Below are 21,235 nucleotides of genomic sequence, written 5' to 3'. Positions count from 1 at the left end.
TGTATAAGCCTAAACTGCTGACTCCGTTCACATGCTGAAATTGTTTTCATGGTCAAGACACACTTAGCTGTCAGGCTGATAATATTCACTCCCTCCCCCTCTCTCTCTGTCGTCTTTCTTTCGTTCTTTCGCTTCCTTATTTACTGTCTTAGTTGTTACTACGATTTCACTTAATTTTCGGTCTCTCTGGCTCCCAAGCACTGGTAAACAAGACCGCCACAGGCCTCACGTGACATGACTGACAGCCCTTCGTGTTGCGCCGACGGTTTCCGTTATATTTGGGAAGATGGTCAGTCAAGCCCATGGGCAGGGTCTCTGTTTTGCTGAAGAAAAGGCTGTTGTAAGCATGGTGGAACAGATACAGTAAAGAAGAAAAGTGGACGAATAATGCTTGAACTTTCATAGCCGATTAAAATGGCTATAAGGGAACTTAAAGTGTGCCTTCTCGGGGTAAGTGGAAAAACTTCCTCAGATGGAATCCTTGTCGATTCCTCGATCGGCCGGTAGTTCAGACATCCAGAGACAAAACAACAATGGAATGTGTATACATCACATGTATTTTTCCGTCGTTCCTCTCTAACACAAACTTTTCCTATTGCATCGCCGTGTTAGTTATAGGGTATTACAATAGTAGCTGTCATTAAGTGTTTTCAGACGTTGTGATTTGTAAAAGTATTTTGTCACGCCTTTGGAATCCTGCATTTTCGGTATTTAGTCCGCGTTTCTTTAGCTGCTGTAAGACTACTTGTATATAATGTTACAAAATATATATGTGTACTTTCATACAGTTATTTTCTGGAATGTCTATGCCAATTAAACAGCAAGCTACCAGCCATTACGTCACCATCCGGCTAGAACATTGACTTCTTCGAGACGCTTTGTTAACAAGTCTTTTTGTGCACCGTTTTTCGGGTCAAAGTATTGAAATCAGCTAACACTTTAAAGATAACTAAGTTGTTCCGCCTTCATTCTCGACTCAGCAGTACCATATGTTTTGAATGAACTGACATGTTAGCATTGAAATCAATGGTTGAGTGATGTTACATCTTATCTTTTTCAGGATACGGGAGTTGGAAAATCGAGTATTGTATGCCGATTTGTACAAGATCACTTTGATCATAATATAAGTCCAACTATAGGGTAAGAGCTTACTGTGAATAGAATATCAGTGTTTAATAAAGAAGAGCCTTTAAACAATGCAGGTCTTATATGCTATCAGTTAAGTCTGATTTATACCATGCCCACTCATACTTTTCTCAGGCAAAGAAATGCATAATCTTAAGAAGATTGAAAGGATCAGGGTCCTGGTGTACTTGGTGTAGGCCTTCTCCTCTTTAAGGACCTCATAGAGTCCCACGAACAGATCTCAAAACATCTGCAAGTCTGTTAAATGATTGCTGCCGATGATTTTCTGATTTTGACTATGCTACTTTGTATGCTGATGTGTGGAGGGTTATAATTATTTTACATGAATGTTATTATTTTTTTTTTTTTAGATATAATGCGTGTTGATCTGGCCTTCACAATAAGGAAAGAACTGTGTTGCTTATGTAATTTAGTAGAGTGGTAATTTGAAGATGTTAACAGAGTACCTGCAGTCATGTGTTATCACACTATCATAGGCAAGACATACTTTCTGATTTACTCATAAAATAAAATAAACACTCTTACCCACACTTTTTTACATCAAACATCTTTTAACACTGCCAGTGAAGAGAGTAAGATAATCAGCAAATTGGTGTAATTGGAGCTGCAGCCTTAATTAAGCTGTTTTGTTGCTCTCCATTGTGTTGAATCCTTTGCTCACTCTCTTGTAACTAACCTGATTTGCATAGTTGTTGTACTTTGATAGAGAACTTCTTCTTTCAAGTATTCTGTTTGCAAGAATAGCAAGGCTTTTCTAATGGTTTAATAAAAAAACATCTTATTGTCTAATTCGAGTGACTTTAAAGGCATCCAAATGGTAAAATGATACCCGTATAGAGAGCAATCTTCTGTCTTTTTATGTGGATAGCATTAAAATATTGTATGACATTATATATCAGTGTCAATCTCTTAGACTACCCATTTTTTGTATTCATAAGCAGAAGTAGCTGTACTATATATCGCTGTTTTTAATCGCACAGATTTACTATTCATAAACCAGTATTACATGCGTCAAATTTAACATATATAAAATAACCCATAATCATTTCAAGATTGTCATTTACAAAATGTGTGTCAATACCCAAAATTTAATCTATTCAAAATATCTGATGTAGGTGACATGTCCTGTAGTGGAATAGTTGATGATGATGATGAGGATGATAATGATGATATCAGTGATGATGATAATGTGGATGATTATTTGTTTGTGTTTATGATTATTATTATTATTATCATTATTTTGCAGTGCTTCTTTTTTAACTAAGACTGTCCCCTATGGAAATGAGCTTCACAAATTTCTGATCTGGGACACTGCAGGACAGGAACGAGTAAGTTTTTCTTGTCTGTTTATTTTGCTGGTGCTATTAAACGTCTTCCAGTTACTGTGAATCCATTAAGTAAAGAAAAATTGAAGATCATCTCAAGATGAAAAATGTTCTTAAGGGGATTGTGGCTGATGTGCTGATGTGATCTGATCTCATCATTCTTGTGAGCTGGTCGAGAGTCAGTGAATAGAGTGTGTATGTTGATAATCCTTTCCATGACCAATATGTTATTGTTCCCGTTCTGTTGATTCACAGTCTCAAGCCTCATCGTTTTGTCATCTCGTCTCTGCTTGTTAATGGTGTTCCATTAGGTCATTTTTAGACACACACAAATGCACAAACAGACATCAGGTCAGAGTTCAGTGTGTGGATGACCGGCAGGATGGAAAAAGACTGTATTTGTAAAATGCTGAGCATGCATATTTACTGTGCTGCAGTAGCTGCTCATGCCTGTGTTGCTGGAATAATTGTCTCATGTTTACTTTGAAGAGTATGGCTCATCATTAGCTCCAGCTACTACCATGTGATTCGCTGTTTGCTTCCCTTTTGTTATCTCTTCGGTCTAGAGGGGCACACTGTGCTGGACTGTAAATTTTTAGTTTATCCACAACCGTTTACCTCTGAAATATTCAAATGATATCACACTACAGTTGAACTCTTTGTGCCACAGAGAGAACAGCTTCCCACCAGGGCTTAGTCTAAGAACACTCTGAATTCACCAGTGAATGTCCCACGTACTGTGTTTCTGTTTTTTCATATCATAGCTATGCTTTAGTTGTGGACAATGACTTGGTGTCATAGTAAAATGATCCTGTGTTTGGTCTTAGCCTCTTTGTGTACACAACCAAGCATTTACATGCTTGCAACAGACAGTATTGATCGACTGTCACCAATGATTACCAAAATGTGAAGTGGTCACTCTTGGTTTTAACTGAGGTCTCTCACAGCGAGGAAGTCTTTTATAAGTTTCTATACTGGTCGTATGCACAAACCACACATTAATTTGAAGAAACTGAAACAAGAAGTAATAAAAATATACTTGGTGTTAGAAGAGCAGAGGTATAATTTGCAATAACAAGTTCCTGTCTTTTTCCTCTTGTTCTTCCTATCGTGTTTCACTAAGCATAAAAGACACAAATTGTAACAACACTGGTATTGCCCAACACAATAAATATGTTTTTTTTTTAGTGTGTATACTCAGTGTGCTACTGTTTGTGACAATGTAGAATCCGCATTCCTGAGATTAGACCTAAAGAGTTACTTTTGAAGTTGTGTTTTACATGACCATGAGTGCTCATGTACTTCTTTGATTTCAGTTTCATTCCCTGGCACCCATGTACTACAGAGGATCTGCAGCTGCTGTCATCGTCTATGACATCACCAAGCTGGTAAACAGCTCCTCCTCCTGTTCTCTGCACTATCCATAAGTAATGAACTATCTGTGCAAGATAAAGGGGTAGCAATGAAAGTCCACTAAAGGTAGAGAAAGACTGAACAGATAGCTGTGATTGTGGAATCATACACTGCGTTTAAAAATGACCAAATTCAATAGTCTGTCATTTCAGAAATGACCAAATGTGCACTGCTGTTAAAACCGAGCAGATGTATTGAACGTATGCAGAACAGGTGTGCGTTAGTCTGCGTCTGAAAGCATGAGACACAACAGTTTCTAAATCCAAATGGAACCAAGACCGTTTGACGTTGTCTGATTGCATACACGCACACACGTCAAAGACTGAAGCAAGGCCTGTACTGGTGTGTATCTCTTTGCAGGATTCTTTCCAGACTCTGAAGAAGTGGGTGAAGGAGCTGAAGGAACATGGTCCAGAGGATATTGTTGTGGCAATAGCAGGAAATAAGAATGACTTAGGGGATATCAGGTGAGTTAAGGCTGTTCAAAAACTTTGCCTGTCATACCCTTCCTCCATTGGTCTCGACTACAACTTTTTGATCCAGTTCATAAGTTTTTGGACCAGGATATGAATCGACAACGACTACAAGAATATTGTGTCGTGTTTGTGGTGAATATGCTTTAAGTAATTGCTTCACCAGTGAGTAATTGACCTTGTCTCGCTGTATTTAGTTACATTGTGAAATTTTTAGATAGCATAGGGCACTGCCTTGTCAAATACTTCTGTAATTTTTCTCAAGACTGAGAGAAACATGCCCTTCTTTTTCCTTTTGCTGTCTGTGTAGACAGTATGTCCAAATCCAGCCCTAATATCAGTCTGTTTTCACAGGGAAGTTCCAACAAAAGAGGCCAAGGAATTTGCAGAGTCCATTGCGGCCATCTTCATTGAAACCAGCGCTAGAAATGCAGTTAACATTGAGGAACTCTTCCAGAAAATTAGTCAGTATTTAAGGATTTCCTCTTGGTTATCCACATTATTATTATTATTAAATTCATGTTTCGTGATTGATCTCATCTGTTTGAGTGAACTAACAACTGATGGTAGGACACTATTTTAAGTGTCAGTTTCAGAGAGCTCTTTTTAGTACTATCCACTTACCATGTATGTAAGTGACTAAACGCCACTTACAGTGAAGTAATGAATCAGTTGCTTGTTCATATTAAATGATTAATTAATAAGATCCACCATGCTCGGTCAGCACAGTGAAATTTTGTTTTTCTCCACTTCAGTGGAGCTAAATTGAAAGCAGAGTTACAAAGAGCCCTATCAACTGGTAAAAATCTGCGCCATGTGTACTTCCTTTCCGCTGTTATTCTGAGCGTTTCTGAGCCACCTCTGGACTGTGTTGTTTTGCAGGTAAACAGATCCCTCCGTTGGAGAATCCAGAAGTCGACAGCAATGAATCTTTCAAACTCACGCGCCAGCCTCTTCCATCCAACAGACGCTGTTGTTAGTGACAGGTATCCGTTCAGCTCCCTCCTTCCTCCAACCAGCAGCCAACGTGAAACAAAAAACTGTCTTCGCATTTCACTACAGAGCTAAACCACAATGGCAAAGACTGATCTTTTTTCTGTTCACACTCAAAAGGTTACAACGCCCCTCGGATTGGTCATATTTATTTTATAGCTGATCAGTTAGTCAGGCAATTTAGACACGTATTGGTTCGTGCACCTCAAAGTCTTAAAATAAACCTGTAGGCAACAGAAATAATTCCATCCGGTTAGAACAGACCAAGAGTTTATTTAGAGCAATTCATCATGTACAGAGAGTAGTGTAACCTTCGTTTGCTGTCTAGCCTCAACTCATGTCGGGAGATATTATCATAAAGCTGATCTTATATAGGTAGGAATAATTTAGATTAAGTAATAACAGCAGATTGTTCAGTGACTCTCACCAAGTCCTATATAACATACAACTGAATTTTGAATATTGTTTTCCTACTATGGTTAAAAACTCTATGGAGTGTAGATGCTATCTGTGATGTTACTCAAATACATTTGTATTTTAATGAAACATTTGGCTGAAGCACTTTGAAAAAAGGTAGATTAGAGGGGAGTTTGCATTGTATGAGTTTTAGATTTAATGAGTCCTGCCAACATAATGGATCTAAAGCACATGTTTTCTACTATTGTGGATTTGTGGAAGACATCTAGTTGTTTGCACAGCTGACATGTTAAGGACAGGAGAGTCAAAACTATCCCGTAACTACACCTTTTGACAACTTACTATCTGAAGTTGAACAATATGCAAAGCAACTCCACAAGGTGGCAGGACTATTCAGTTTGGTCCCAACCACTCTCTCCTTATGACCAGCACCAAATGTCCCGAAAATATTTTAAACACTTTTATGTATTTTATATTTCTTACATTTGGGTTAGATAATACACATTAATATGGTACCATCTAAAAATAAGAAATGCTTCCTTTGATCACTTGCCTGTGAGTCAGTGAGAGATTTCTGATTTTCAAACAGTATATATACAGTACATAAGCCAGCAACCTGAATTGTAATTGATGACCATAAACATGACACTTTTGATACATTCCAAAAACACAAGCACTCTTGGGAATATGCTTCTTCTCTTTTCTTCATTGTACACTTTTACTCACAGAATGCACCCAAATAGTGACAGTCACACATATATTTACAGATATCTGACAGCAGCAAGTTATCATGTAGCACAGTAAGACAGCCACATTGCAGTAAATCAGAAATAACTCTGTGTTACTTTGTGATAATGGCCAGTTGGTGTCCCTGATCTGTTATTACCACAAGACCAAAATAACACGAGCGAAACAGAACTCTCTGTCATATGTTGGTAAAGCAGTGACCAGATGGTTTAGTGAATGGAATTCTACATTGACTGTCCTTTTTATAAATGCTGCCATTCATTCATTATGTTTTTCTCAATCATTTGTATTCATTTGTGGTTATGTGGACCTTTATAGGAATGATCATTTTCATTATACTAAGGGTACACTCCTTGTTGAAAGGGAGGTGATTTTTGTATGTGTATAAGTGAGGCATCACAGACAAGTTGTCTGAAGGCGGTCAGCTGATTCTCTTTACTGTCCGACAGAGTGCTAGTAAATAAAACATACACAGCGCTCAAAAAGATCCTAGTCACCTGAGAATGTTCACACCTGTCTTCTCAAATTAATCCCATGAAAATTGTTTAAATTATTTGCTCATTGTTTTTAGGTTACAGATATACTTGTTCACTTGTTCATGAACAATATTTCAATGGCAGTCGTTCAAATTTGTCACACACATGAACACACACACACATGAACACACGCACACACATTTTCCAAACAATTGTATACAGTATTCTCTTTTTTACCACAATATCCTCATAGTGTTTATTAGCACTCTGATATTGTTCTTATTTTAAGTAGGCGACGTTGCCTTAATTGAAATATCTCTGAACAGAGAGATCAGCCATTGTGTACGATCAGTGTATATTAATCATTAATTCATTTTTAGGTAATAGTTTAGCCTTTGCCAGACGACTTTAAGTAAGACTGTATGCAAATATATAGGTCAGTTATTTACATTTGGACTATCTTTGCAGATCAAAGTATCAGAGTAGCATTTAATATGATCAATTTGTTAATAAATTCGTATTTCGAAACTTTCTCCTGTGTCCTCCTAATTCTCTTGAATGAATAAATGAGAAGTGAAATGGCTTTTCCAAATGTTATTTTCCCTAGTGTAAGACAAAATGCTAGAACTACAGCTGTGATGTTGACTGTTACATCAGAGAGAAAAATTCTTTCTTATGTCTTGGGGGTGAAAGAGGAAGTACAAGAGTGGACAAAATCTCAACAGTATATAAAGATAGACACTAATAAGGTGTTTGAACACTGTTCGCCTGCTGATCAGGTTGTGTTCTCGGAATTGTTTTGTGTCTGCTGGGATATTGGATCAGTCTTCAAGGAGGAAAGTCACCAGTTCTGTGAGAGATGAAGAGATGAAATCTATTTTGCACTCTGTGGTCCAGAAATTCCATGTAACTTCATGCTGCAGTTCATGAAACCTTTCTGGGGTCCATGTAATAGCATGTATTCAAACATTATCTTGGACTATGAGAATGTCTTGAGGATAGAGTATGTGGCTATATATTCCTTAGCCATTATGTTACCACACATAAAGTATAAACATTGCTTTCTCATTTCTGGCACCGTAGACTAACGATGCTCTTTTTAACTGATTAAATTTTTCCTTCTTGATTTTGACGCTGTTCACTTTTCCTACTAATTTTGCAGGGGGGTTCTGTGGTCAGTATGCTGGAAGTTTAGGCTATATGGCCTGTTTCAAACTGTTGGATTTCATGATGTTGATTTAGGATGATAGTGAAGCACAGACTGTCAGATCTTTGATGGCCAGGCTTGTTTTATATTTGACACATGTATCATGATGAATCTGTGTAGATGGCCTTGTAATTGTGATTTAATTGCTACAACGTTCTGGTCCTTTTTATATGGTCTCTCCGTTATTTTGTCCATCTTGACCACCCCTTTCAACCTTTTTTTGTAGTGCTGTATATGAGTAAAGTAATACTTTGTCCCCATCTTGTGGTGGTGAGCAGACGTCCACCCACGGGCTGTTTGGAATGCATGATCTCCCTGGAACAGTCACTGTGTTTGGGAATGCTGTTGAAAAAAAAAGGACGAATTCAGAAAAATGCGACTGATTGTTTACTTCTTCTGAATAGACACGTTTTGTGCCATTTGCTATTGTTCATCCCAATTGTAAACTGATGATATTGAAAGTCCCCGTCCCCCCCTTGTAGTTTCTTGCTAAATCCATTGTAAACGTGTGTAGCCTAGTTCCAGTAAATCAAACAAATCATGAACAAGAACAGTTTACATTCTCTTGCTTTGCCTTTTTTGACTTTTTAGTCGATTCCAGTGATTTTGTCACCCATAGCACAGGGAAACTGGTGTCAAAGCAAATATTTTGCACTGAGGGTGATGGTTTTGATGCTTTGTGTTTAAAATAAATAAATAAATAAATAAACTTATTACCAAAACTGTCCGGATTAATTCTGTTGGCCAGGTTTCGCGTAGCTGCATCTGATCGTTCTGAATGTTGAAAATAGCAAAAATGAGACAGATACTGAAACATTTTATGAGCTGACTTTATATAGTGCTTGACCCAAAGTCACTTAATGGATAGGGGTCGGACTCCAGAGCTGTTATATACTCAGTTGTTTAAGTCGACCTGTAGAGGGTTTGTGATGTCTGAAACGGCACAATCAGAAAAGCACGAAATATATGTTTTCTTGGGGTTGTTTTTAACGCTTAGTGCTCTGCCGCTTCAAAACCCAACATCGGTTCATTGCTGACTTGTGAACTCTACCAACTTTGACTAGCACCGGTATCACTAAACTACACTGATAGTACTATACCTGGAACTGAAACAGCTGAAACGTGGGTCAGTCAAAATGGACCGATGCTAAAATTATGTGGGTTTTAGTGGTGATCATGCAAGCATCGTAATTTTTTTTATAGGTGATTGGGTGTCGTCGTTATGAATGCGATTGCATCTTTGATAACAGTGGTCCCTCGTTGGAAAGTTTGAGTAAACATTCTAAATGTTTAATATCCTGGATATTTTGGATAGCTACATACTGGCCATGGGGGTATGATTAACCACTAGACTATATTGAATTTTCATTATTGCAGACAAGTAAATTGAGTTTAGTTTCAGAACCAGTCGAACAGCAACCCTCCAGAATAACAACGCTCCAATACATGCTTATGATATCCACAGCAACAGTCAACATGAACGCGCTAAAGATATGCGCGATCTTGTGTTTGGACTTGTGTGCTCGTCCACGCCACGTTCAGTGACTCAGTACAGGTTTTGGGTTTCGGTGCTCTCAGTTGCTCTCAGTTATCTGAATATACGCGAAGTGTATTCCACAGCAAACATGTCTAAGCTGGAGCAAGTTCTCATTCTTGATCCTCCAAATGACCTCAGATTCAAAGGTAAGGAAACTGCGCCGCTGTCAGTCGACAAACGCTCACGGCTACTGAGTGGAATGCCATAGTCGGGAAATTTCACACTCCCTCCGATTAGTTCACCGACTCCTACATCGCCATTTTGAGGTAGGGAGTTAGGGCCGCTGCGGATCCCCGTACTCAAGTGACGTTTGCCAGCGAAAGCTCTTCTAACAAACTTAGCCTGCTAGCTTCATAGTTTAGCCGTTATGTTAAAAACGGAGAGTGACGCATGTTAAGCATCTCTCTCGCATCAGTGCAGTAATGTTGCGTGTTGGTTAACTCACACGTTCAGCATTAATCCTGCAGCGGACAAACATACTGGTCACTTCTGGCCGGTGTCTCTTGTACGCAAACTGGTTAGCCAGTAGCTGGCTAATAAATTGTTTCCACAGTGACAGCGTGGACATATGATGTTAGGAAAGCACACGTTCATCTAAGATTCAGCGAGCCAGTTGACTGATAAAGATTGCCAAGATTCAGTGCTATGCCTATGCTGTCGCTACGCTAGCTGGCTGTATGCTCTCTTTGGCAACAATATCTGTCCTAAGGTTTTCATCACTACCCAGCACTTGGCGTTTAAAACAAGGTGCGCTAGCCACATAACAGGTGATGCTTCTAGCTGGTGACTTTTTTTCAAGTTCTTGTAGACTCATTGTGACTGCTTATTTTCCAGCTTCATTTGTTTGCAGCCGAATAATGAAAAAAGAAAGTTCTAGAAAGTAACACACTAAGGCGATTTTAGTCAGTAGTTTATATAGCAATTTATAAGTGCTGTTTTAGGAATAGGGAATTGATTGCCTCTCAGTTGTCCAACCCTTGAAGTGTCTCCATGCTTCAAATGTTTACGTACATAGCAGTAATAACGCAACATAACCACAAATGGTTAAAATGTTAAAGTTTATTGTTCGACCAGCAACAGCTTTTTGAATTATTTAATTGTGCTTGAATGATGAAGCAAACAAGAAATTAACCTTCCACGTTTCTTTTTCCTCGCAGCATAAAATTAGCAACCACGTCTGATGCACCTTGAATCTAGGTTTTTCATTTAGGCTTTGTCAGTGTGGGTGGTTGTAGCAGCTACACAGCCCATATGCCAATACTTAATGTTCTGGGTTTTTTGTTTGTTTGTTTATTTGTTTTTTAATACCCCCACTGTACGTTTTCGTACATATGTGGGCTAAGAACAAGTGTTGTGTTATTTCTAAGAGCCCCCTCAGTACATAGCTTTTCAATACTCTTCGTAGCTTGGTAAGACTTGAATGTATTTGGAAGGTCCTCACTTGAGAACCTGATGACATGTCTAGAGACTGAAATAAATTTGAGACTTCAAGCCAAAAGCTTGAAAACACTGAAGAAGCTGAGGCTTTTTCCCCCATTCGTGCATTTGTCATTTAAAAAAGTGTCTGTGATTCCTGCCTCACAGTAATTCTTCTGGGTTTTTACATATTTTCACTGCTGAACCTCAAGGTATTTTTGAATCCTATGAGAGTCGTCCTTGTTTGATGTGATCACATCCCATGAGAGACATTAGCTGAGCATGAAAAATGTTTCTGGGGTTCAGTAACACAGATCTGAGCTCACGTAATATGGACCTAATTCTATATTCAAAATGGGATTACTGTCCTCCTTTTATGTGGACTGTCTGTTTTCACCATAACGCCTGGATTTTTTTTTCTTTTACACTATGAACTGAGGTGTATATACAGCTGTATGCGTGTGTGTGTGTGTTTGCGTGTGTGCGCGCGTTCGTATATATATGCACATATATACACAACTGTATTCTTATAGTCTTATCAAGGTAAAACATTATGTGAGTTTATATAGTCCATATACTTGGATTCAGTACGTCAGTTGGTGAAATCATTCCAGAGTTCTGTTTACTAGAGACGTCTCACATACATCAGTGACCACCTTACCACTCTGCCTTGAGATCTCTCATCTGTCCCACAGGCAATACCGTGATCCATCAGAGTGATTGGGGTTTTTTTATTCATCCCCCTGTCTCAGCATTTAGAAATGAATGTATTGAAATAAAATCGTCTTGTCTTTAGTATGACATAGGTCTGACATTAGGTTTGTAAAGGTAATATTTCAAACAGCCTGATACTACTATGCAACAAGGTTTTTACCGCTTATTTTGCGCCCTGTTTATTTTAATATGCCGAGACTAGCAGTAATGTGCTAAGTGAGCTGTTACGACTGCAGGGACATAGCCATAGCCTAATAAAAGCTCGGAGTGGAGTGAGACAGAGAACACAAAATCTTCTGAGCTAAATGTAGCTGTGGAGATCCAGCCTCTACTCTGGTTTTCAGGCTCTGCTGGGATTCCTGCAGGGAGTTGGTTGGAGGGGCAAACCCTTAGCCATCAGTCCTCTCATTCTTCACTGGTGATATTTATGGAGCCTGGCGAGCCTGGGAGACTTGTGCAGACAGAAAGGGAAAGTCAGGGAAAGTCTTCAAGGGCTTTGCTGCTGATACATGTAGGCAACTTCATTCAGGGGACAGATATGGGGTTTTGGATAATGTTGAGCTGAATGGTGACTGCTACAAGTTTCTAGATGTAATCACAAGGCCTTTACGGCACCTGTGCACTGATGGGAAACTCTATAGCTTCATATAACTCCAAAATCAGCACAGCCTTCACTGCAGTGACCCAATGCAGTCTCATTTATTAAACCAGTGTAGATAGCCTCTAAAATTCATTGCTAATATCAAGTTGTAACTAAGTAATGAAATACACATACTTGTGATAAAATGTACGTATAAATAGCAGGTGCCGAGATCCATCGATATCTCTTGTTCTGCTTGACTGAAGTCTTAAAGCCCTTAATGCATATGCATGTATGTGTGTAGGGGGTTCCGGGTAAGTTAAGTAGTTCAGTGGTTGAGTTACTTTACTCTGGGACAAACACAGAGATCAACTTGGCTCTCAGAAATTAAATTTTAATAAAGGAACTGGATTGAATAACACCCTATTTAGGTTATAAACATGATTCCAAATTTAATTCCGTTTTCAGTGTGGTACCTCATTAGAACTTGAGCTGAACTGGAACTCACTCTTCCTCTGGGTGCCACACTTTGTAAACACATAGATGCACATGATTTGGCTGCTAGTGGAGATGTGTTTAGTACAGATCCATACTTAAAAAAAAAAAAAGAAAAGAAAAGAAAGAAAAGCTTGATGTTACCAGGGACAGTCAGAAAAAAGATAAACATTTACTTTTAAGGGCAAACAAGGCTGATAAATAAACCTAATAAACTTTTAAAACTTAAAACGAACTTGACTGTTAAGAACTTACATTTAGAGTAATAATTAGATCTTTTAGTTAACCTACTTAGTGTTTATTGTGTAAACTTTATGGTATTGTGAATTTTGTGCATAGAAAGTTACACACCACAGCACTTAGATCAAAGTGCAAATTACCCTCACCATTTACTCTTTTGCTTTGTTTTACAAAACCCCATGCCAGTGTATGAATGGACTCTAGTATACAGTATTGATGAGACCTGAGAACAGGTGCCTCCACACTGGTTGGTTTATGCACTAATTAAGATCATAGCGCTTCATGGGTAGTGTATAAAAATGCCAGACCGGCCCAGTCAGCCATTATATTTGTCACCAGGGCTAGAGGAAGAGAACACGGTCATTTTGAGGGTGATTATTGGCATATTTTTCCAGAGCTTGAAGCCAAGCTGTAAAGACTGCTTAACTCGATGATGGTTCATTTGGAGCAGGAGCAAAGGTGACGTTGGCATGGACTTGGAGTAGCGATCCAGAGAGATTTGAGTAGATTAGACGTGATCAGCTAGCCCTAACTGTGGTAGAAACTGTGTACTCCTCGACTGTGGTGTCTGTAAATTGGTTCTGGATGCAAGGGAGTTCTTGCGGGCACCTCTAAATCGATTGTCTACAAATATCAATCTAGGACGTGAGCAAACAGTTGCATTAAGGACAGTCTTTTGAGACTTCCCAGAGACAGATGCTATGGTTGAGCTGCAGTGCATAAACTCCTTGCTATACCCAAAATGCATGTTTGCGGCTGAAGTGGTGCCGAGAGTACGGACAGTGGTTTACTGAACAGGAGGAAAAGGTCAAATAGATCCTCCACACTGTTCACAACAGGCAAATGAATGCACAAAGAATGCAAAAGAAGCCCACGGGGCTGAGTGCTCCGTGCCCACTGTGAAGGATTCTAGTGACTTTGTCATGGTGCTGGGTGCATGTTCCTAGCATTGTTTAGTTCCCGTTAAGCCTTACGGGGTTGCATAGGAACCAGATTGACTTCTGAATGTTTACCTTCATTCTGTGGCGAAACATTTCTGTCGTGATGGGTGTGGTCTCTTCCAGACTGTGAGAGTGCTCCCATCCTCAGGGTATGAGATGTCACCGAATGGTCTGATGAGTAGAAAAACCATGTAAACCATATGCCATGGCCATCTGTCACCAGATCCTGACCCAGTTGAACACTTAAGGGAGATTCTGGAGCAGTTCCCGATACAGTGTTTTCTACCACCATCAACAAAATACCTACCCTTCAAATTCCCAGTAAAGTTTCAGACACCTCTAGTATATATGCTCAGGCACATTAAAACTTGTGTGTCAACCCTGCATGGTCCAGCATCCTATGAAGACAGTTCATGAGGTATGTTTCCTTTATTTTGACGATTACCTGTATATTGATAATGGTGACTCAATGCTTTTTTTTGTACTTTGTTCATGGTGGAACTGTACTTTTGGCATCCATCCCACCGGCAAACTATTGATTGCTCTGTGAGGACACCACATTTTCATTTAAATCATTCGATCAATCAATCGAAATGAATATTGCTGTCTAGAACAAACCCACCGGAAAGTATCTCAGGAAAGCCAAACAGGCATTTGGAATTGGGACTGCTAAATGTTCCCACAGCTCCATACCACATCTGGATGCAGAGCTTCAGTAATGCTGATGTCACAGAGTCGCCTTTCAAGCAACTGATGTTCTCTTTCCACTAAGCTAATAAATACACAACTTAATCGGGTCAGATTTGGTGAATGGAATGTTTTCAAAACAGTTTTTCTTATCTTGATGCCCTTTTTATGTGAATTAACACCTGATGGAGAAATGAATAAATTTATTAGTGAAGCAGTATTTCATTTTTGGAATGATCTGATCAGCGTCCCCCAAAACATTTGAGAGCACTATTGGTGGAAAATAGGCTAGACGTTGGAATGCAGGGTTATAGAATTACTGCATGCCATAATGTTCAGCTTACCCAGTTTTACTGCTGTCTCTCCGATAGGTCGGCCGATTCATATGAATCCATGGGTCTATAATAATTTTGATGTTATCTTGTGAATGTACTTTGAGTTATCAAGAAGACACGCAAATCCTTGTTTTCTCAATTTAGTCTGGGTTCTAAAGGCCAAGGTTGTGCATCTAGTTTTCTTTTGACATGTGTTTTCCAAACAAGTTAATCTGCAATTGATCAGGCTGGACCATCCTGATGGGAGTTAATCTGTTAATTTGAGACATACCCTATCATAAGACCGAGAGTTGGGCTGATTGTCGTTCTCCAAACTTCATTGATAACCTGAGCTGAGGTTCATGGCCAGATGGATGGCCTGATCCTTATGAGGGTCATACTGGTTTCAGTAATGTTTTCTTCCTATTGGCTCACCCCTCACGCTCCGCCCTCTTCTCATTTCTCAGCCCTTACCCACCCTTCAAGTGGACACAGATTTACCCACAGACCTGTTTCTCTTGTCCAACGCATCTCATGGTATTGTTGATGACCCTGTGTTAACCTACATATGACAAATAAAACTGAGACTAGACTGAACTGAACTGAGACCTGCCGTGTTGACAGGCAGCAGCATTCTTCAGTATTGTAACCAATTGCATAAGTTTCAACAAACCGAGAAAAAGACTGACGAAAAATAATAGCACTATGAAGGACATTGCTGTATGAAACTTCTTTACTAAATGCTGCATTGCTTTGTACGTGGGGTTTGACTATCATCGTTAATGGAGGGGAGTTTAAGCCGCGTATTAAATTCCTTTTATAAGTCTAAATGCGAATCTGATGATCGGCATTCTCCAGTAAAGGGATTATTCTTACGACGCTTTTCTGCTAGGCCGTTGTCAACAGCACAGCCATTCACCTGCAAAGCTCTTAAATGTCAGTGTCAGCTGATCTAAAATTTATAGAGATGACATCCATGTGACGCGCTATGAAATCTGCAGTTGGATATGACTGCTGAATTGTTTAGCGTACATTAAACCTCTCTTTTTAAAGGATTTTTTTTTTTTTTTTTTAAATTTGGTCTTGTTTATTTGCAGGTGTTAGTGCTGTTTACTGGGTTGTGTGTACATGTTACGGTCGCTGCTCCTAACTTACTTGAACCTCATGTCACCTTAAATGCATGTGTTTTGGATTTTTCTTTCCTCATAGCTTTGTCGATAAGTAAACCGGTGGTATTCTGTTTACGAAGTTCGTTTTTAAATTGCATTTGTCGTTTTTTTTGTTGTTGTTGTTGTTGTTGTTGTTGTTTCCCTGAGTAATTTAGTGTTATAGGAACTGTTTTGGAGTGAAGGTGTGATTAAAGGGTTAATGCGTACCCATGCGGCCCGAAGGACAAATGCAGCAGTGAGAAAGTGTTCTTTTTTTTTTTTTTTTTCCTGCTAATTTGTAATGTTCTACATGTTCTTGCCTTAAGCTCGAGGTGTTTTCTGCTGAGCTAAACAGACTTCCATTGAGTTAAGGAGAGATCAGATTAGTTAAACCTCCTTTGTTCTCCTTAATGCACTTTTGTTTGGGACTTCACATGTACCACTGCACTAAATTGCCAGGTCATTTTGATTTTACACTTATCTTGGAATTACATTCATTGAATATACGCACCAAATTTGATTACAGGATCACTCAGAACAATTACTCAGATGTTATCTCTATGCTTTTTGACCTTATTTGTCTTGAACTTTAGGTAATGTAAGCTACGTTATCTGAGGTTGTTTATGCCCGTGCACCATTGCCTGGATACGCTGTTCTGAGTAGTACTCTTCTACCCCCTACAGGCCCCTTTACGGATGTAGTGACTGCCACTCTCAAGCTAAAGAACCCCTCAGACAGGAGAGTATGTTTCAAAGTGAAGACCACAGCCCCGCGCAGGTACTGCGTGAGACCAAACAGCGGGGTCATCGACGCTGGAGCTTCTGTTACCATCTCAGGTGGGTGACCGTAGGACACCTCTTACACTTTTTTTAACCTTGATCTTAACCTGGTTAGCTTTGCCCTTCGTTAACATGGAACTTCGTTGTATGCTCAACTAAATGTTCAAGGTGGTCTGCCAGGTCAGTTAAAGAAGGGCATTCGTTATCTTTCTGAAGTGCAGGTCATGAAAGTGATTTGCTGTGAAGTCCTAGCCAAAGTTAACCCTGCTTTAATTAATACACGGATAGCAGACTTCTTCAACATTCTTTAATCTGGAAACAGACTACATACAGAGAGGAGGTTAATGCTACTCAAAACATTATTATTCTTACCATTTTTTTTTTGTAATAAAACTAATGGAATTGATGCAGTCTTTATAATATATAATTGCATTGTTTTGAATGTATCAGTATGGCTTATTTGTTTTCTCTCTTGTTTTTCTTTACAGTCATGCTACAGCCTTTTGATTATGATCCTAATGAGAAAAGTAAACACAAATTTATGGTTCAGACCATGTATGCACCTCCAACCATCACTGACACGGAGGCCATGGTAAGAGTTTGAAACTGTTGTCACTCCACTCATGCTAGAAGACCAGTCGACTTTTTATAATCCAGCCCCAGTTTCTCTGCAGTAATGTGTGCTATGCAGAAGGTTTAAGCTGTTTGGTTGGTCCTGATTAGAACAAAAAAAAAAAAAAGGAGAGAAGAAAACAGCAAAGTTGAGTTACACTGATGACCACGTCTCAGCCCAGCAGAGGGCACCAAAGACCTTGTTAAATCTGCTGTCCCCTCAAACATGTCTTTAGGTGGAGTGCAGTCTTTCCACAGACCAGCCACTGCTCCATTTAAACCACCAAAACATACTCACCTTTTGATATATCTCAGTTTTACTATATCCCTTGTCAAAAAAAGTCTGTGTGTGTGTGTGTGTGGAGAGAGAAGTATGTCCCTCCTAGTATTTTATTCTTTTGTTTCTCTCACTGGGTGTGAATGTGCTTTTCTTATCATTGTCTTTAACCAGTATGTAGGTTGAATGTTTGCTTTGTATTGTGTGTGTTTAGGTGCCCACGTATGTGCACACATCTATGTGGAAATACAGGCATGATATGTGTGTGTACACAATTGAGAATTTTTGTTAAATGCCTGTATATCTGTCGTCATGTACAGTGTGTCTATAGTGGTGCCGTGTATGTGTTGTGTGTGTGCGCGCGCGTGTGTGCTTGCACATATGTGTTTCTCTTTGTGTGTGGCGTGAAGATCCAGCTGCTAGTGGTTGAGGCTGATGGATAGCATGCCTATTTTTCTTTTCTGCAGTGGAAAGATGCGAAACCCGATGAGCTCATGGATTCCAAGCTCAGATGCGTCTTTGAGCTGCCTTCTGAAAACGATAAAGTGGTAAGTACTGCATGGGAGAAGAGTAGTGGGTGCACAAAAAGGGATTTCCAAACTTCACGCTGTCTATGGAGAGTTTGTACTATGACATAAGGGCTGTCAGTACACTATTTTATGATGCCTTGATTTACGGCACATATCACACTAATAGATTCAAGAGTGACTTTGGTCATAGTGATTATAGTCTTCCTTTACAGTCTCTCTTTCACTCACACACACACACACACACATGCACACACACGCACACACATACACACATACTTATTTAGAATGTCCCCGGCCCCTCTCTTTTTCAAGCCTCTCATTATGTCATGTCAGTGTCAGCCCCTGCTGTTTGGCCTGGGCACCCCTGTGCAGAGTGGCTGCTCTGCCCTGTACTCAGGGGACCGTGCCTTTGAACAGAGCTCTCAGCTGCCTTTACGCACTACCATGCCGCTGACCCAAGGGGAGTTCTACACCCCCCTCAGTGGCCGCCCCCCCACCCCGGGCAGCGTAAGCAGCAGGAGCGAACCGCAGGGCTTCAGGACGGCACCAAACTCAGAGGTGAAGGTCAGAAGGATGCAGATGTGTGAGGGTCAGAGAGGCAGGCTGGCAGGAGGGCAAGAGCAAAGGTGCAGCTACAGGGTAGGTCACAGTTCAAAGGTTGTTGCCACTGTCTCTTTTATAGCATATTATATAGCCAGGTCCCGTTTACGAAATGAAAGAGGCGGTTCGAGAGGCTTTTATGTGGTATTCATGACGCCTTATGAGGACCAGAGAGCGTGCTGTTACTACCAAACTCATTAAATATTCACAGCGTAGAGACTCCCTATGAAAAGTTTATACGCAGCCTGTCACAAAGCACAGGACATGAAGAAGTGCCAGCCCTGAACAAAGTAGTTACACAGAACACACAGTGCAGTCATGGCTGTTATTGTTGTGACACACGAGTCAAGAAACTTACAGACTGACCTGTATTCCTTCTTGTATTGTGAATTGGCGTGCAAGATTTCACATGCAGCACTTATATAATATTGATATAATGTCTCCAGTTTACTGAAGGGGCTCCCTCTGTCTTACGTGTCCTGTCATAATTGGTAATGTTTAAGGACAGGTCACACTGAGCCAATGGCTGCAGTGGTGCTCAAGCTCCATTGGAGCTGCCGTCCTCGTCCCTCTCGCGTGGGGAGACTTTGCCTTTCCTGTGTCCTCAGCCATGGATGAGGTTCTTTCTCTGGCGACTGGGACAGTCTGTCTACTGCTGTCTTCACTCAGCCAGGACGCCCCTGATTATTGCCAAAGTGGTTTTCGTCTCTGCTCTACATATTGCATTATTTCACTTTTAAATTATTTTGCGCGCATGTTTAAAATGTTAGCTTTTTTTTTTTTTTATTTCAAGCGGTCATTTCCTCATGTGTGTAATGTTGGATTTGGGTTTTTAAAGAGTCTCTTATAAAGTCTCTGTTTTTTAGATCTTGGATTGTGTTTTAAGCAGTTATGTCTTCTTGTAACGCTGGTGTGTCTGTTTTACGGGGCCCTTGTCGTCGTGGTTTCCAGAATGACATGGATGTAAGCAACAGCAAAGCTGCCCTCATGCTGAACTCGTCCAAACAGGACGGGCCAGCGGTGCCCAAGCCCACTAGCCTGGCCACGGATGACACGGAGATGAAGAAACTTCTGGAAGAATGCAAGAGGCTTCAGTCTGAAGTGAGCAAACTGGCTGAAGAAAACCAGCAACTAAAGGTCAGTGAGTAGGACATTTTCACAGGCTTCCTGAATTAGACAAAGACCAGAAGAAGGCAGGGAGATTCTTCAAGAAATGACTCAAATAGATGTCCCGTTATGAAATCGACTTTTAGTTAAGAGGTTACAACAAACTATGAAGTGAAAAAAACTTCAGAGAGTTGTACTATGCAGTGACGACAAGATAAAATTTGCACCTACTTGTACAAAACAAAAAAGAATTTAGCTTGTGTCTGCAAGTGATTATAATGCCTGGAGAGAATTATTATTATTATTATTATTATTTTTATTTTAAGTAAAGAGTTCATACAGTTTTCTTAACTGGTTCTCTGTTATCTGTTGTCAGGACGACGGTTTGAGAATGAGAAAGACCCAGAGGTCAGATCACATGGCATCAAACGCTAACTCCCTGATTGGCCGAGAAACCAGCACCAGCTCCCTCCCCTCGCTCCTGGTCGTTATAGCCGCCATTTTCATCGGCTTTTTCTTGGGGAAGTTCGTCTTATAGACAGGCAGGCCCAGACGCACGCCTGCCTACGTGTCGCCCCGGCTCTGGAGAAACCACTTGGCCTGGATCAAAGAACAAGTGTTTTTGTTGACTTTGCCATATCATTGGTAGATGGGCCTCCTGTTGAACACATCTGTGTGCTATCATACATGGGCCTTGCCTTTTACACTCTCACACATGGTTAATCCAACACACTAAGCAAAGGAGCGCAGAAAGATCACACTCCTCTCTTTATTGGTTTTCTGTTCTGTTTTTGAGGAATGGACAAATCGATGAATGGATGGATGGATAGATGGACAGCTGGTTTTTTTTTGGGGAGGGATGGTTTGACCATAGCAGATGAGTTAAGAAAGAGCGCCATCATCATCATCATCATCCAAAAGAAGGAGAGGGGAGTTCGAGTTGCACTTCAAAAAAAAGACATTTACAATAAGCTGTAAAATAAAAAGGTCCCCCCCCCCCAATCACTCACTCTCTTTCTTGCTTTGTTTAGTTCAATGGAATGTTAAGTGTTCTGGAAAA

General features: G+C 40.1%; 2 protein-coding genes across 2 annotated transcripts; both read left to right on the top strand.

The window, feature by feature from the left end:
- The first annotated feature begins 294 nt into the window (after positions 1 to 294).
- rab31 (RAB31, member RAS oncogene family) lies at positions 295 to 5,403 on the top strand. Its single transcript, XM_030774230.1, has 7 exons — positions 295 to 450; positions 1,061 to 1,140; positions 2,393 to 2,474; positions 3,788 to 3,859; positions 4,245 to 4,351; positions 4,712 to 4,821; positions 5,240 to 5,403. The coding sequence occupies exons 1-7, from the start codon at positions 415 to 417 to the stop codon at positions 5,335 to 5,337; spliced, it is 585 nt and encodes a 194-aa protein (XP_030630090.1). The 5' UTR covers positions 295 to 414; the 3' UTR covers positions 5,338 to 5,403.
- A 4,401-nt stretch (positions 5,404 to 9,804) lies between these two features.
- On the top strand, positions 9,805 to 20,961 carry LOC115812043 (vesicle-associated membrane protein-associated protein A-like). Its single transcript, XM_030774523.1, has 6 exons — positions 9,805 to 9,880; positions 16,954 to 17,106; positions 17,538 to 17,641; positions 18,406 to 18,486; positions 20,020 to 20,205; positions 20,552 to 20,961. The coding sequence occupies exons 1-6, from the start codon at positions 9,823 to 9,825 to the stop codon at positions 20,711 to 20,713; spliced, it is 744 nt and encodes a 247-aa protein (XP_030630383.1). The 5' UTR covers positions 9,805 to 9,822; the 3' UTR covers positions 20,714 to 20,961.
- Positions 20,962 to 21,235: the final 274 nt, after the last annotated feature.

Source organism: Chanos chanos, chromosome 5, assembly GCF_902362185.1.
Source record: "Chanos chanos chromosome 5, fChaCha1.1, whole genome shotgun sequence".
NCBI classification, from domain to species: Eukaryota; Metazoa; Chordata; class Actinopteri; order Gonorynchiformes; family Chanidae; genus Chanos; species Chanos chanos.
Note: the sequence above shows the minus strand (reverse complement) of the source record. Positions and strands in the feature narration are given on the sequence as shown.